The following is a 12791-nucleotide window of genomic DNA, read 5'->3' as shown; positions in this document are numbered from 1 at the left end:
ATGTTGTATGCAGAGGAAGTGAAGAAGGTAGTGGAGGGTGAGGGATTCAGAGAGAATCCCTGTGAATAGTAGATCTTTGCCAGAACAGAGGGATAGGCCAATGAGTGATATATGTTTCAGTGAGGTTGGCTTAGCATTCATAGCAATTGTTATCTGCTGTACCGCAGAGATGACACGTAAGTCATAGAAAATAGATGTTGTGGTGGCAGCTGCAGAGAAGTACTTGGGGGTACGAGATTCGATTTCAGAAGAGTTACAGGGTGTGTTGAGTGGTAGTGTCTCGTCCTCTCGGGTCGTTGGCCCGGGGTAGGTTAAGATAGGGTTAAAGTAGTGGAATAAGGTGATGGGTTTTAATGAGTGTAGAGTTAGTTAGTAGAGTCATTCAATATATATATATTTTTACATTTTCACGTTTCCCCTTTTCCCATTTTGTATCACAAAGGTAATGGATTCATACGATAGTTCAGTAGAGGGCGATAATGCAACGTATTGGATGCCAACCATCTTTAAACCTCACCGAAGAAGAAGAAGAAGAAGAAGAAGGAGGAGGCACCTGTTCTTTTGTGATTGCTGCCCTACCCACTATTGACTGGAAGGAGAGCTATTGAACAAATTTGTTTGTGTTGTTTCTCTGGTTGTTTTTTTTCTCTCCCAAATCTTGGGGGACAATCGTTGTTTCAACATGGTTTGGTTTCTGATTCTCATCTGGTTTGTCCAAGGTAGGACCAGTCATTTTGTTTTCGTGACATCCTACTTTTGAGTGTTTTCCATTTGAGTTAGGCCAGGCCAGTTGCACTGTAGACGCCAATTGGTTCACCATGTTATTATGTAACATGTATTATGTTACCCTTGTGTATTTCAGTGGGCAGTGTTCCCATCACCAATTTGACAAATGCTACTACTTCAAATTCTACTTTCCCTGCCACAGGTAAGCAGGCCTGCATTGGGGACCACTCATTTTGTAAGGTTACAGGCTGAAAACTAGGCCTGTTTACCATTTTTAGTTCATGTAGGCCAGCCCCACTGCAAAACTGTTGTTCTGTTCCTCTTTATATTTTCTTTCTGTATTTCAGTGGACAATTCTACAAACCCCATCAACAATTCTACAAATGTGACTTTCACTGCCACAGGTAGGCCTCTACTGTGATTCTCAAGTCAATCTCTTGGTGTGATGGGCCTAAAGAAACAATTCCATTGGTTTTCTTCAAGTTCATGGCTTATCTATCAAAAATAAAATATTGCAAAATGTGTTTAATGTTAACAATTGCCTTTAGGTTCTACTACCTCAATGGGACCACGCCACAGACAAAATGATTGGGTTAAAATGCCTGAAACCAGAGAAGGTAACGCATTCATTAGATGAAGCGCACAATCCTGGACCTCTACTGCGAGGTCTGGACTTTAATGGCACTGGAGGTAGTGACTTGTAACTAGTACATGTTGTGTCAGTGTGGTTGTTTCAGACCCTCTCTCTCTGTTACAGAGGACTTACAGTTCGACCTTGCTATCGTGGAGGGAGACATTCTGGTTTCGGTGAGTCTATTATCCCTGCTTTCTGTCCTGTTACTGCATCTTTTTTTAGGCTGATGAATCAGATTGATACCACCTTCTGGTATACACAGCCTGAAGCTAATGACTGCAAAACCATTCAAGCCAGATTGTTGAACAGAATTACATTCTAACTTGCTCTACCGGTTGTCCATGGTGTTGGTCCTTCAGATGGTTGAAATTTGAGCCAAAATATCCACAGGAAAAATATACAATGCATGCATACTAAAGTGCCAGGTGATAGAAATTTCAACTTCAGTACCGCCACTCTAAAAAGTTGTGTTAACAGTACTTTCCTGTGGATATTTTGACCATCTGAAGGATCAACACCACGGACCACCAGTAGAGTAAGTTTCAATGTCGTTTTATTCAACATTCTGTCTTGTAAAGAAACCTTAAACGAGTTTGCAGTCATTAGTTTCAGTCTGTGTATACCAGAAGCTGGTACAGTGCCTTCCGAAAGCAGCCTGAATTCAAAATGGATTAAACACAAATTCTAACCCATCTACACAAAATACCCCATAATGACAGTGAAAATGTTTTAGACATTTTTGCTAGTTTATTGGAAATGAAATGCGGAAATATCTCAGCTATTTGCATCCCAGCGTCAATACTTTGTAGAAGCACCTTTGGCAGCGATTAGCGCTGTGAGTCCCGCTGGGTAAGTCTAAGAGCTTTCCGCATCTGGATTGTGTAACTTCTCAAAATTATTCAAGCTGTCAAATTGGTTGTTGATCACTACTAAACAACCATTTTCAGGTCTTGCCGTAGATTTGTCAAAACTGTAACTCGGCCACTCGGGAACATTCTGTCTTCTTGCTAAGCAACTCCAGTGCTCTCTTGCTAAGCAACTCTTGCTAAGCAACTCATTTGCCCTTGTGTTTTAGGTTCTTGTCCTGCAGAAAGGTGAATTATGCTCCCAGTGTCTGGTAGAGAGCAGACTAAACCAGGATTTCCTCTGGGATCTTAAATCCCTGAGTGGTTTCCTTCTCATAGGTCGTTGTAGTTAAATCTGTTTGAAATTCACTGCTTGTTCGAGACCTTACAGATAATTGTATGTGTGGGTTACGAGGTAGTCACGAGACGAGGTAGTCATTCAAAATTCATGTTAAACACTGTTGCACAGTGAGTCATGCAAATAATAGATTTATTGTGTGTCGGCCAGTGACGACAATCTCAATTTAATATTTATATATATAAATAATAGTCTACAAAACATTAGGAACACCTAACATTGAGTTGCACCCCCCTTTGCCCTCAGAAAAGCCTCAGTTCGTCAGGGCATGGACTCTACAAGGTGTCAAGCATTCGACAGGAATGCTGGCCCCATGAATTCCTCAATGCTTCCCACCATTGTGCCCAGTTGGCTGGTAGTGGATCTCTAATCCGAAATGGCTCGTTCCATCTCATCCCTCAGATGCTTAATTGGATTGAGATCTGGTGACTGGTCAGGCCACTGCACTAAGCTGAATTCACTGTAATTTTCGTGGAACCATTCCTGGACAATCCGAGCCTTGTTTCATGGGGCATTAACCTGCTGATACTCTGCTGCCATGAAGGGATGCACCTGATTTTCAATTATGTTAAGACATTCAAACGTTGCTCAACTTTTATCATGGGACCCAATGTGTGCCATGAAAAGGCACCCCACAGCATACCACTGCCACTCACCAGCCTGCAATGTTGACAAACGGCATGATGGATGCATGCATGTGGTTTTCTTCATACCCTAGTCCTCCCATCAGCGTGAAATTGCAAAAAAAACGGCATTTATCATACCAGACGTTTTTCCAATTATCCTGTGTCCAGTGTTTCCTTAGTCCACTGCAACAAGTTTTTTGCTGAAAGAAGTGGAACTCTGCCATACCCCATTTGTGTCAAGGTTCTACGAGCTGAGCATTTTTGGGGTCTTTGGGAACAAATGTTTTACTGGACTGTCAATTGACTATAACTGTAGCCCGTCTGTTGCTCTGCACAATTCGTGTCACCCATTTTCGACCACTGGACTGCCATTGGCTGGATGTCCTTTGGGTGGTGGACCATTCTTCACACACACACGGGAAACTGAGTGTGAAATACACAGCAACGTTGCAGTTCTTGACACACTCAAACTGGTGAGTCTGGTACCTACCATACCCTGATCAAAGGTACTTCAATATTTTGTCCTGCCCATTCACCCTCTGACTGGCATATAGACATGATCCATGTCGCAAGGCTTAACAATCCTCCTTTAACCGGTCTCTTCATATACACTGATTGAACAGGTGACCTCAATAAGGATCATAGCATTCACCTGGTCAGTCTGTCATGGAAAGTACACTGTATATTGCTCCATTCTTTTTTTTCTACATACTTAGTCTGGTTTTAGTCATTAATACTGAAATAGTTTGACCATTTTAGAACTTAAAAACATTCATAGGGGAAACGCGTAAATAACAATTGAATTAATCTGAGGCCTATACTCTCTAGCAACAGCTGGATTAAAGACTAGGTGTTTGTCCTACAGGAAGACCGATTAGCTGTGAAGTCACTTTGGCCTGAGAATGAAGGCGTCACTTCTATCCCCTACAAGATCAACGATTATCTGGGTGAGTGTCGAATACAGTAGGAGAGATGAACACTGTAACACTAGATGTTTTCTAATACAGTGAGAATGATATGCACCGTCTAATGGTAGATTGTCTCTGATCCACACAGTGGACAGAAAGGAAACTATACTAGCAGCGTTCAAGCTTATTTCAGACCAGACGTGTATCCGCTTCCACGAATACACCAATGAGATGAACTACATAGAGTTCATCTCTGGGACAGGGTGAGTCCAAAGTGGGCACATTAACACATTCTCTCCTTCCCAGCAGTTTACAGTTAACTCACAACCTCTCCTTCCTTTTCCTGTGTTCAATCCTTTATTTTTCCTCTCTTCCTGTCATATCGCCTCTTTCTCCTCCATTTCTCTCCTCCCGCTTCTCTCCCCTTTATCTCTCTTCACTTAACTCTAGCTGTGCGTCGTATGTAGGTTTCCAGGGCGGGGCCCAGTCTGTGTACTTCGGTAGAGCCTGTAACGTGGGGAACCTGTGTCATGAGCTGATGCATGCCCTGGGCCTGCACCACGAGCACACACGGCCAGACCGTGACCAATACGTCACCATACAGTGGGACAACGTGGTCCCAGGTAACTCACACCAACACAACATACTAAACCACCTCACGGGCAGTGCATGTGGATCAGGGGCAGGGCTGGTCAATTTGTCCCATGAAGAGCTGCAGTGTGCAGGCTTCAGTAGCAGCCCAGCACTAACATACCTGATTCAGCTTTTTGTGGTCTGGAGTGAAGACCGTATAGAATAACTATTGACATTTAGTATTTTATTAAGTACTGCCTAAGCAGCAGTTACTCTTCCTGGGGTCCACACAACATGAAACACTACATACCACAAGGACAGAACCACTTTAGTTTAAAATAAGAATAGTCTTTCATACATTTATGCCTTAACGTTCCATTTATCATGTACTTATTATAACGGAAATAGTGCAGCCATTCATTTCCCCATACATTGCAACCCTTTTCTCTACTGTTGAAATTGCTTTGTCTAAGCAGGTCCTGATAGCCTAATATCATAGCTACCTTGAATCCTGATATCCTAATCTCACAGCACCAGTTCTGTAAACACCAGAGAGAATCTTACACCAGTAACCATCAGTGTTCTTCAGTTTGAGACCAATACTATGCATAACTATGTATTTCAGGCTCATTTCCAATGATGTAGAATTGAACTGAATTCGTTTACTCCTGTGAATTTTCCCTGGCGTGAACGCAGCAACCTTGTTCGCTAAATTTGCCTGACGCGAATAACACTACGTTGTCATCTACAGTTACCACCCGTAATGGGTATCCTGGTGTAAAATATACCTTTTACAGTTGCCACCCGTAATGGGTATCCTGGTGTAAAATATACCTTTTACAGTTGCCACCCGTAATGGGTATCCTGGGATAACATGTAAGCTTGTTTTGAAGGCAGTTTTGTTACATTACCACCCACAATGGGTTTCATTAGGTAAGATGAAATATTCATGCCTTGAATCCTGTAGAGTTTCCTCCTGCTAGAGGTTCAACTTAATGGTTTCCATCTCAACTCGTCTACATTTCCATTTTCATTCCCCTATATCACATTCACACCCAGCAGTGTCCACCAGTCACATCTGCTTCTTGTAACTCTTTTTAACTTCCAGGAAAAGAAAATAATTTTAAGGTGAAGAAAGGAGACACTCAGGACCTGCCCTATGACTACGACTCCATAATGCACTACGGAACGTCAGTCATACTCCTCTCCTCCTTATTCCCACTAAAGTCCTAATTTTACTCACCTTGTTTTTAAACTGATAGCAATAAGTAAATATTAGTTTTGTGACTGTGTACAGTCGTGGGCAAAAGTTGAGAAGGACACAAATATACATTTTCAGTCTGCTGCCTCAGTTTGTATGATGGCAATTTGCATATACTCCAGAATGTTATAAAGAGTGATCAGATGAATTGCAATTAATTGCAAAGTCCCTCTTTGCCATGAAAATGAACTGAATCCCCCCAAAACATTTCCGCTGCATATCAGCCCTGCCACAAAAGGACCAGCTGATCTCATGTCAGTGATTCTCTCGTTAATACAGGTGTGAGTGTTGATGAGGACAAGGCTGGAGATCACTCTGTCATGCTGCTTGAGTTCGAATAACAGACTGGAAGCTTCAAAAGGAGGGCGGTGCTTGGAATCATTGTTCTTCCTCTGTCAACCATTGTTACCTGCAAGGAAACATGTGCCGTCATCATTGCTTTGCACAAAAAGGGCTTCGCAGGCAAGGATATTGCTGCCAGTAAGATTGCACCTAAATCAACCATTTATCGCATCATCAAGAACTTCAAGGAGAGCGGTTCAATTGTTGTGAAGAAGACTTTCTTGGGTGCCCTGAAGCCCAGCAAGCGCCAGGACTGTCTCCTAAAGTTGATTCAGCTGTGGGATCGGGGCACCACCAGTACAGGAATGGCAGCGGGCAGGTGTGAGTGCATCTGCATGCACAGTGAGGCGAAGACTTTTGGAGGATGTCAAGAAGGGCAGCAAAGAAGCCACTTCTCTCCAGGAAAAACACCAGGGACAGACTGATATTCTGCAAAAGGTACAGGGATTGGACTGCTGAGGACTGGGGTAAAGTCATTTTCTCTGATCAATCCCCTTTCCGATTGTTTGGGGCATCCGGAGAAGACAAGGTGAGCGCTACCATCAGTCCTGTGTCATGCCAACAGTAAAGCATCCTGAGACCATTCACGTGTGGGGTTGCTTCTCAGCAAAGGTAGTGGGCTCACTCACAATTTTGCCTAAGAACACAGCCATGAATAAAGAATGGTACCAACCATCCAGGAACTGTTTGGTGATGAACAATGGATTTTCCAGCATGATGGAGCACCTTGCCATAAGGCAAAAGTGATAACTAAGTGGCTCGGGGAACAAAATATCGCTAATTTGGGTCCATGTTCATTAAACTCCCCAGACCCTAATCCCATTGACAACTTGTGGTCAATCCTCAAGAGGCGGGTGGACAAACAAAACCCCACAAATTCTGACAAACTCCAAGCATTGATTATGCAAGAATGGGCTGCCATCAGTCAGGATGTGGCCCAGAAATTCATTGACAGCATGCCAGGGCGGATTGCAGAGGTCTTGAAAAAGGGTCAACACTGCAAATATTGACTCTTTGCATCAACTTGAATGTAATTGTTAATAAAAGCCTTTGACACTTATGAAATGCTTGTAATTATACTTCCGTGTTCCATAGTAACATCTGACAAAAATATCTAAAGACACTGAAGCAGCAAACTTTGTAGAAATTCATATTTGTGTCATTCTCTCAACTTTTGGCCACGACTGTACAGTATCCAGCTCCAGTAACATTTCCCTGTGTGTACCAAATGGTTCCCTATTTAGGTCACTATTGTTTACCTGGGCTCTGGTCAAACTATGTGCACTATATGGGGATTAGGGTGGCATTGTGACGCAGTCCTTGTGTTAAAGTAGCAAGTCCTCTAATCCCCAATTGTTGGGTTTCTCCTGGCAGATACTACTTCTCATCAAACCGTAACCCCACTATTCACTCCAAGAAGAGGGGAGTCCAGATTGGACAGAGAAATCACCTGAGCCCCCTGGACATAGCACGCCTCAACAAACTCTATCAATGTGGTAAAGACATGCACACACAGAGACAGGAAAAATATCAGAGTTGGGCTGCCTTTGTAAATGCAGTCATTATCGCACTGTATTCTAACCATGTTCATGTCCTGTCTTTCACAGAATAACAATGCACAGTTTAGCATTTATGACACCATCGAAGAAGATTTCAACACCGCTGCTGTCGACTGAAGATTCCAACACAAATGGCACTGACATTTTAACTTCTCAACAATGAATAAGTTGAACAAGTCCCTTAAAGCTTTCTGATGGATTATACGTGTGTCTGGCAGTAGTTTAATTGCTCCTGTGTGCTCTTGCTGCCTTGAATTAGGCCTATACCACTGCACTTGTCTTGGAAATAAATAAAATGACCTAGACTGAAAAGAATCCAGTCAGTGTGATGTTGCTTGCAGTGTTCTGTTTCATTCTATAATGGACCTTCTCAGCTATGCTCATCATACATCCCAAGGTGGGATCAGAGAAGAAGTAGATCTAGCATAGCAGGAGAGACTTAAATTAATGGTGAGTTATTCCTTAAACTTGGCCGACTACCTAGGCAACAAATTATTTAACGATGATGCTGTAACAGGACTTAGACAGCAGGGATCATAGACTCACCAAAATAACAATTTCGCCCTCTAGAAGGGTGTACTACGAAACAGGCTTGAGTTGGCGAGGTAACTTGGGTGAACTCTTGAGCTCAACTCAGGATAACCGGTACCATGGAAGTGGCCCACCTTTTAGCAAGGAATGCTAAACCAATATACATAAAGATTTATACACACAGCCGTTCAAAAGTTTGGGGTCACTAAGAAATGTCCTTGTTTTTGAACGCCTTTTTTGTCCATTAAATATCAACTTGATCAGAAATGGTGTCGACAATGTAAATAACTATTGTAGTTTTACATACGCCTTAGCCAAATACATTTAAACTCAGTTTTAAACAATTCCTGGCATTTAATCCTAGTAAAAATTCCCTGTCTTAGGTCAGTTAGGATCACCACTATATTTTAAGAATGAAATGTCAGAATAATCGAGATTTATTTCAGCTTCTATATCTTTCATCACATTCCCAGTGGGTCAGAAGTTTACATACACTCAATTAGTATTTGGTAGCATTGCCTTTAAATTGTTTAACTTGGGTCAAACATTTTGGGTAGCCTTCCACAAGCTTCCCACAATAAGTTGGGTGAATTTTGGCCCATTCCTCCTGACAGAACTGTTGTAACTGAGTCAGGTTTGTAGGCCTACTTGCTCTCACACGCTTTTTCAGTTCTGCCCACAAATTCTCTATAGGATTGAAGTCAGGGCTCTGTGATGGCCACTCCAATACCTTGACTTTGTTGTCCTTCAGCCATTTTGCCACAACTTTGGAAGTATGCTTGGAGTCGTTGTCCATTTGGAAGACCCATTTGCGACCAAGCTTTAACTTTCTGACATGTCTTGATGTTGCTGAAATATATCCACATGACTTTCCTCACTCATGATGCCATCTATGTTGTGACGTTCACCAGTCCCTCCTGCAGCAAAGCACCCCCACAACATGATGCTGCAACCCCCGTGCTTCACGGTTGGGATGGTGTTCTTTGGCTTGCAAGCCTCCCCCTTTTTCCTCCAAACATAATGATGGTCATTATGGCCAAACAGTTTTATTATTTTTTTCATCAGAGCAGAAGACAATTCTTTAAAAAGTATGGTCTTTGTCCCCGTGTGCAGTTGGCTTTTTTATGGCGGTTTTGGAGAAGTGGCTTCTTCCTTGCTGAGCGGCCTTTCAGGTTATGTTGATATAGAACTCGTTTTACTGTGGATATAGATACGTTGTACATGTTTCCTCCAGCATTTTCACATGGTCCTTTGCTGTTGTTCTGGGATTGATTTGCACTTTTCGCACCAAAGTACGCTCATCTCTAGGAGACAGAACGCGTCTCCTTCCTGAGCGGTATGATGCTGCGTGGTCTGATGGTGTTTGTACTTGCATACTATTGCTTGTACAGGTGAACGTGGTACCTTCTGGCGTTTGGAAAATACTCCCAAGGATGAACCAGACTTGTGGAGGCCTACAATTTTTTTCTGAGGTCTTGGCTGATTTCTTTTGATTTTCCCATGATGTCAAGCAAAGAGGCACTGAGTTTGAAGGTAGGCCTTGAAATATATCTACAGGTACACCTCCAATTGAATAAAATGATGTCAATTAGCCTATCAGAAGCTTCTAAAGCCATGACATCATTTTCTGCAATTGTACAAGCTGTTTATTAAAGGCACAGTCAACTTAGTGTATGTTAACTTCTGAACCACTGGAATTGTGATACAGTGAATTATAAGTGAAATAATCCGTTTGTAAACAATTGTTGGAGAAATTACTTGTGTCATGCACACAGTAGGTGTCCTAACCGACTAGTTAAAACTATAGTTTGTTAACAAGAAATGTGTGGAGTGGTTGAAAAATGAGTTTTAATGACTCCAACCTAAGTGTACGTAAACTTCCGACTTCAACTGTACATAGTTGTACAGAGGCCCATTATCAGCAACCATAACTTCTGTGTTCCAATGGCACATTGTTAGCTAATGCAAATGTATCATTTTTAAAGGCAAATTGATCATCAGAAAGCCCTTTTGCAATTACGTTAGCACAGCTGAAAACTGTTCTGATTAAAGAAGCAATAAAACTGGCCTTTAGACTAGTTGGGTATCTGGAGCATCAGCATTTGTGGGTTCGATTACAGTCTCAAACTGAAACTGAAAATCTGAAAATCTCGTACAACGCTGTGTACTACTCCACAGAACCGTGCAAACCGGCAATAACCAGAATAGAAAGAGTGGGAGGCCCCAGTGCACAACTGAGCAAGAGTACATTAGAGTGTCTAGTTTGAGAAATAGATGCCTCAACTGGCAGCTTCTTTAAATAGTACCCGCAAAACACCAGTCTCAACGTCAACAGTGAAGAGGCGACTCCGTGATGCTGGCATTCTAGGCAAAGTTGCAAAGAAAAAGCCATATCTGACTGGCCAATAAAAAGATTAAGATTGGCAAAAGAACACAGACACTTGGCAAAAGAACACAGACACTGGACAGAGGAACTCTGCCTAGAAGGCCAGAATATTCCATGGGTTTACACTAATCTTACTACCACTGCGCTGATCACACTCAAACAGAAAAGGCTGATGCTTGCAATTCATTTTTATTGTAAAGTTGTATGATATAATGCAGGAAGAATTAACACCCAAAAGCCCATTTATGGCCATGGCAAACTGCCTATCATAGACCCTCTCCCTCTTCTTCCAGGGTGTCCTCCAGCAGCTCATGAAAGCAATGCTGTCAATCCACATGGAAGCAGAACATAGAGTGCTCCTGTAAAACAATTATCCCGTCAGGAATTCATCAAATAGTCATTGAACAAATGGGATTCACAGTAATACATTTGTCTGAGCATTTTCAATCATGAACCCCAGTTCTGGAGCCCCTATCCTCTCATCACAAGCCCAAGCATTTACCTCATCTGCTCTTCTGTGTTTTCCTCTTCCTGCCTCCCTCCCTTTGATCCTTTCCTATTGATGCTTCAACAGATAAAGTGACCTCATATGCCACAATCTGTTTCAAGAAAAAAACATCCGAAAGCCCGCTCACATGAGGTGAATAATCACATGAGATCAGGAATTGTAGTGTTTGAGTTGAAAGACATTGCATAAATGAACTTCTATCAACACTAATACAGTTGTCTACAGAGAACAGGCTTTGATAGTAAACACTTACCTAATGTAGTCATGGAGCTGTGCTCCTCCTCCAACCCTCCCATCCTTTCCAATTGATGCTTCAACAGATCTGTTTCTTTGGCTGCTCTTCTCATCTATCTCAGACTTGAACAGGCTTAGAAAGAGGACAAAAGGAAACCAAAGCAACTTTAAAAGAGAAGTAGAAGAGGCAGACTTCATTTCTTTTTGACATGTCTGTTGGCTCTTTTTCCTGTGCTCTTGGTCTTCTCCTTTCCTGCTCATCCTTAGTTATTTAGATAGTTATTTTGGCCATTCGTACATTGGAATTCTAGTTCCATCGCCTCTCTATTACCTCTTTTCTCTGGGTCTCTGTTTATCTTGCCTCCCCCTTGTGTTTTCCATAACTTTGTTTTGATCCACTCAGCTCTCCTTTACTGCTGATCTCATTTATCTTTTATCCCATGGTCCTACCGATTCTGTCCTCAGAACTATTCTATATATCCTACTTCCCTCCTGATAAACCACTCTGGTCTCCCTTCCTCCTCTCTCATGTTTTCTCCTCTTCACCCTCATGCCTGGCTTCCTTATAGTTTTTCCTGCTTTTGCTCATTTTCTCGTTTTGTTTTTTGTTTTTTCTCTTTAAACAATCGAATTTGTTTTTGTTTATTTACATATATTAACATATCTAGGAGCATTGACTTGTACATTTCTTCTTTTGTCTGCTCCCTTTCTTTTGTCATCTACTCAAAAGTTGTCATTGACTCGTCCGCCAATTTCTTCTGCTTCTTCCTTGTTCTTCGCAGAGCGGTCTCTGGACGCTGCTCCCTCTCTTCCCTCCGCACAGAGGCGTCAGATGTAGACGATGTGACCTCGTTTACCACCACCTGTTTTGCTCTCTGTGTCTGCCCTTTTTTCTGACACAGCGCATGCCTCTTTTCTCTTTCAATCTGTGCATTCCTCTCTTCTCTCTCATATAGTTTCTCCATCTCCATCTTGAACCTGGCCTCGTGATCTTTTTTTTTGAAGCTCTGCTCTCTTCTTATCCTCGTCTCGTATCCTTGTCTGCCGTTTCTGTTCCTCCTTCTCTTGTTCCTGCTGTATCTTCAATCTTCTTTTCTGTTCCTCTTTCCTCCTCTTCTCTTCTTTCTCTCGTGCCTTTTGCTGCATCTCCAACACCTTCATTCTCTCCTTTTCCCTGTTCCTCTCCTCCTCCATCCTCTGTTTCTCAATCTTTTTCAACTTCTCTTCCCTCTTTTTCTCCATCTTTTTCTCTTCCTCTGCCCTCTTTTTCTCTTCTTTTTCACGGGCCTTCTGTTGCATC

At 42.3% G+C, this 12791-nt stretch overlaps 1 protein-coding gene across 1 annotated transcript; it reads left to right on the top strand.

Moving 5' to 3' along the window:
- The first annotated feature begins 616 nt into the window (after nucleotides 1-616).
- On the top strand, nucleotides 617-8166 carry LOC115159952 (astacin-like metalloprotease toxin 5). Its single transcript, XM_029710099.1, has 11 exons — nucleotides 617-719; nucleotides 863-928; nucleotides 1074-1130; nucleotides 1275-1343; nucleotides 1484-1533; nucleotides 4055-4136; nucleotides 4246-4360; nucleotides 4548-4720; nucleotides 5779-5860; nucleotides 7648-7769; nucleotides 7881-8166. Exons 1-11 carry the CDS (start codon nucleotides 683-685, stop codon nucleotides 7883-7885), a joined length of 858 nt encoding a protein of 285 aa, XP_029565959.1. The 5' UTR covers nucleotides 617-682; the 3' UTR covers nucleotides 7886-8166.
- The last annotated feature ends 4625 nt before the right edge of the window (nucleotides 8167-12791 follow it).

This window comes from Salmo trutta, chromosome 23, assembly GCF_901001165.1.
Source record: "Salmo trutta chromosome 23, fSalTru1.1, whole genome shotgun sequence".
Taxonomy (NCBI): Eukaryota; Metazoa; Chordata; class Actinopteri; order Salmoniformes; family Salmonidae; genus Salmo; species Salmo trutta.
This window is presented reverse-complemented; position numbering and strand designations above follow the sequence as displayed.

Bases quoted from the DNA above. Each gene is read 5' to 3' on its own strand.
- LOC115159952 (XM_029710099.1), top strand. From the start codon at position 683: ATGGTTTGGTTTCTGATTCTCATCTGGTTTGTCCAAG. The intron at 929-1,073 runs GTAAGCAGGCCT...TCTGTATTTCAG, and splicing joins TTCTACTTTCCCTGCCACAG to TGGACAATTCTACAAACCCC. The intron at 1,344-1,483 runs GTAACGCATTCA...TCTCTGTTACAG, and splicing joins AATGCCTGAAACCAGAGAAG to AGGACTTACAGTTCGACCTT.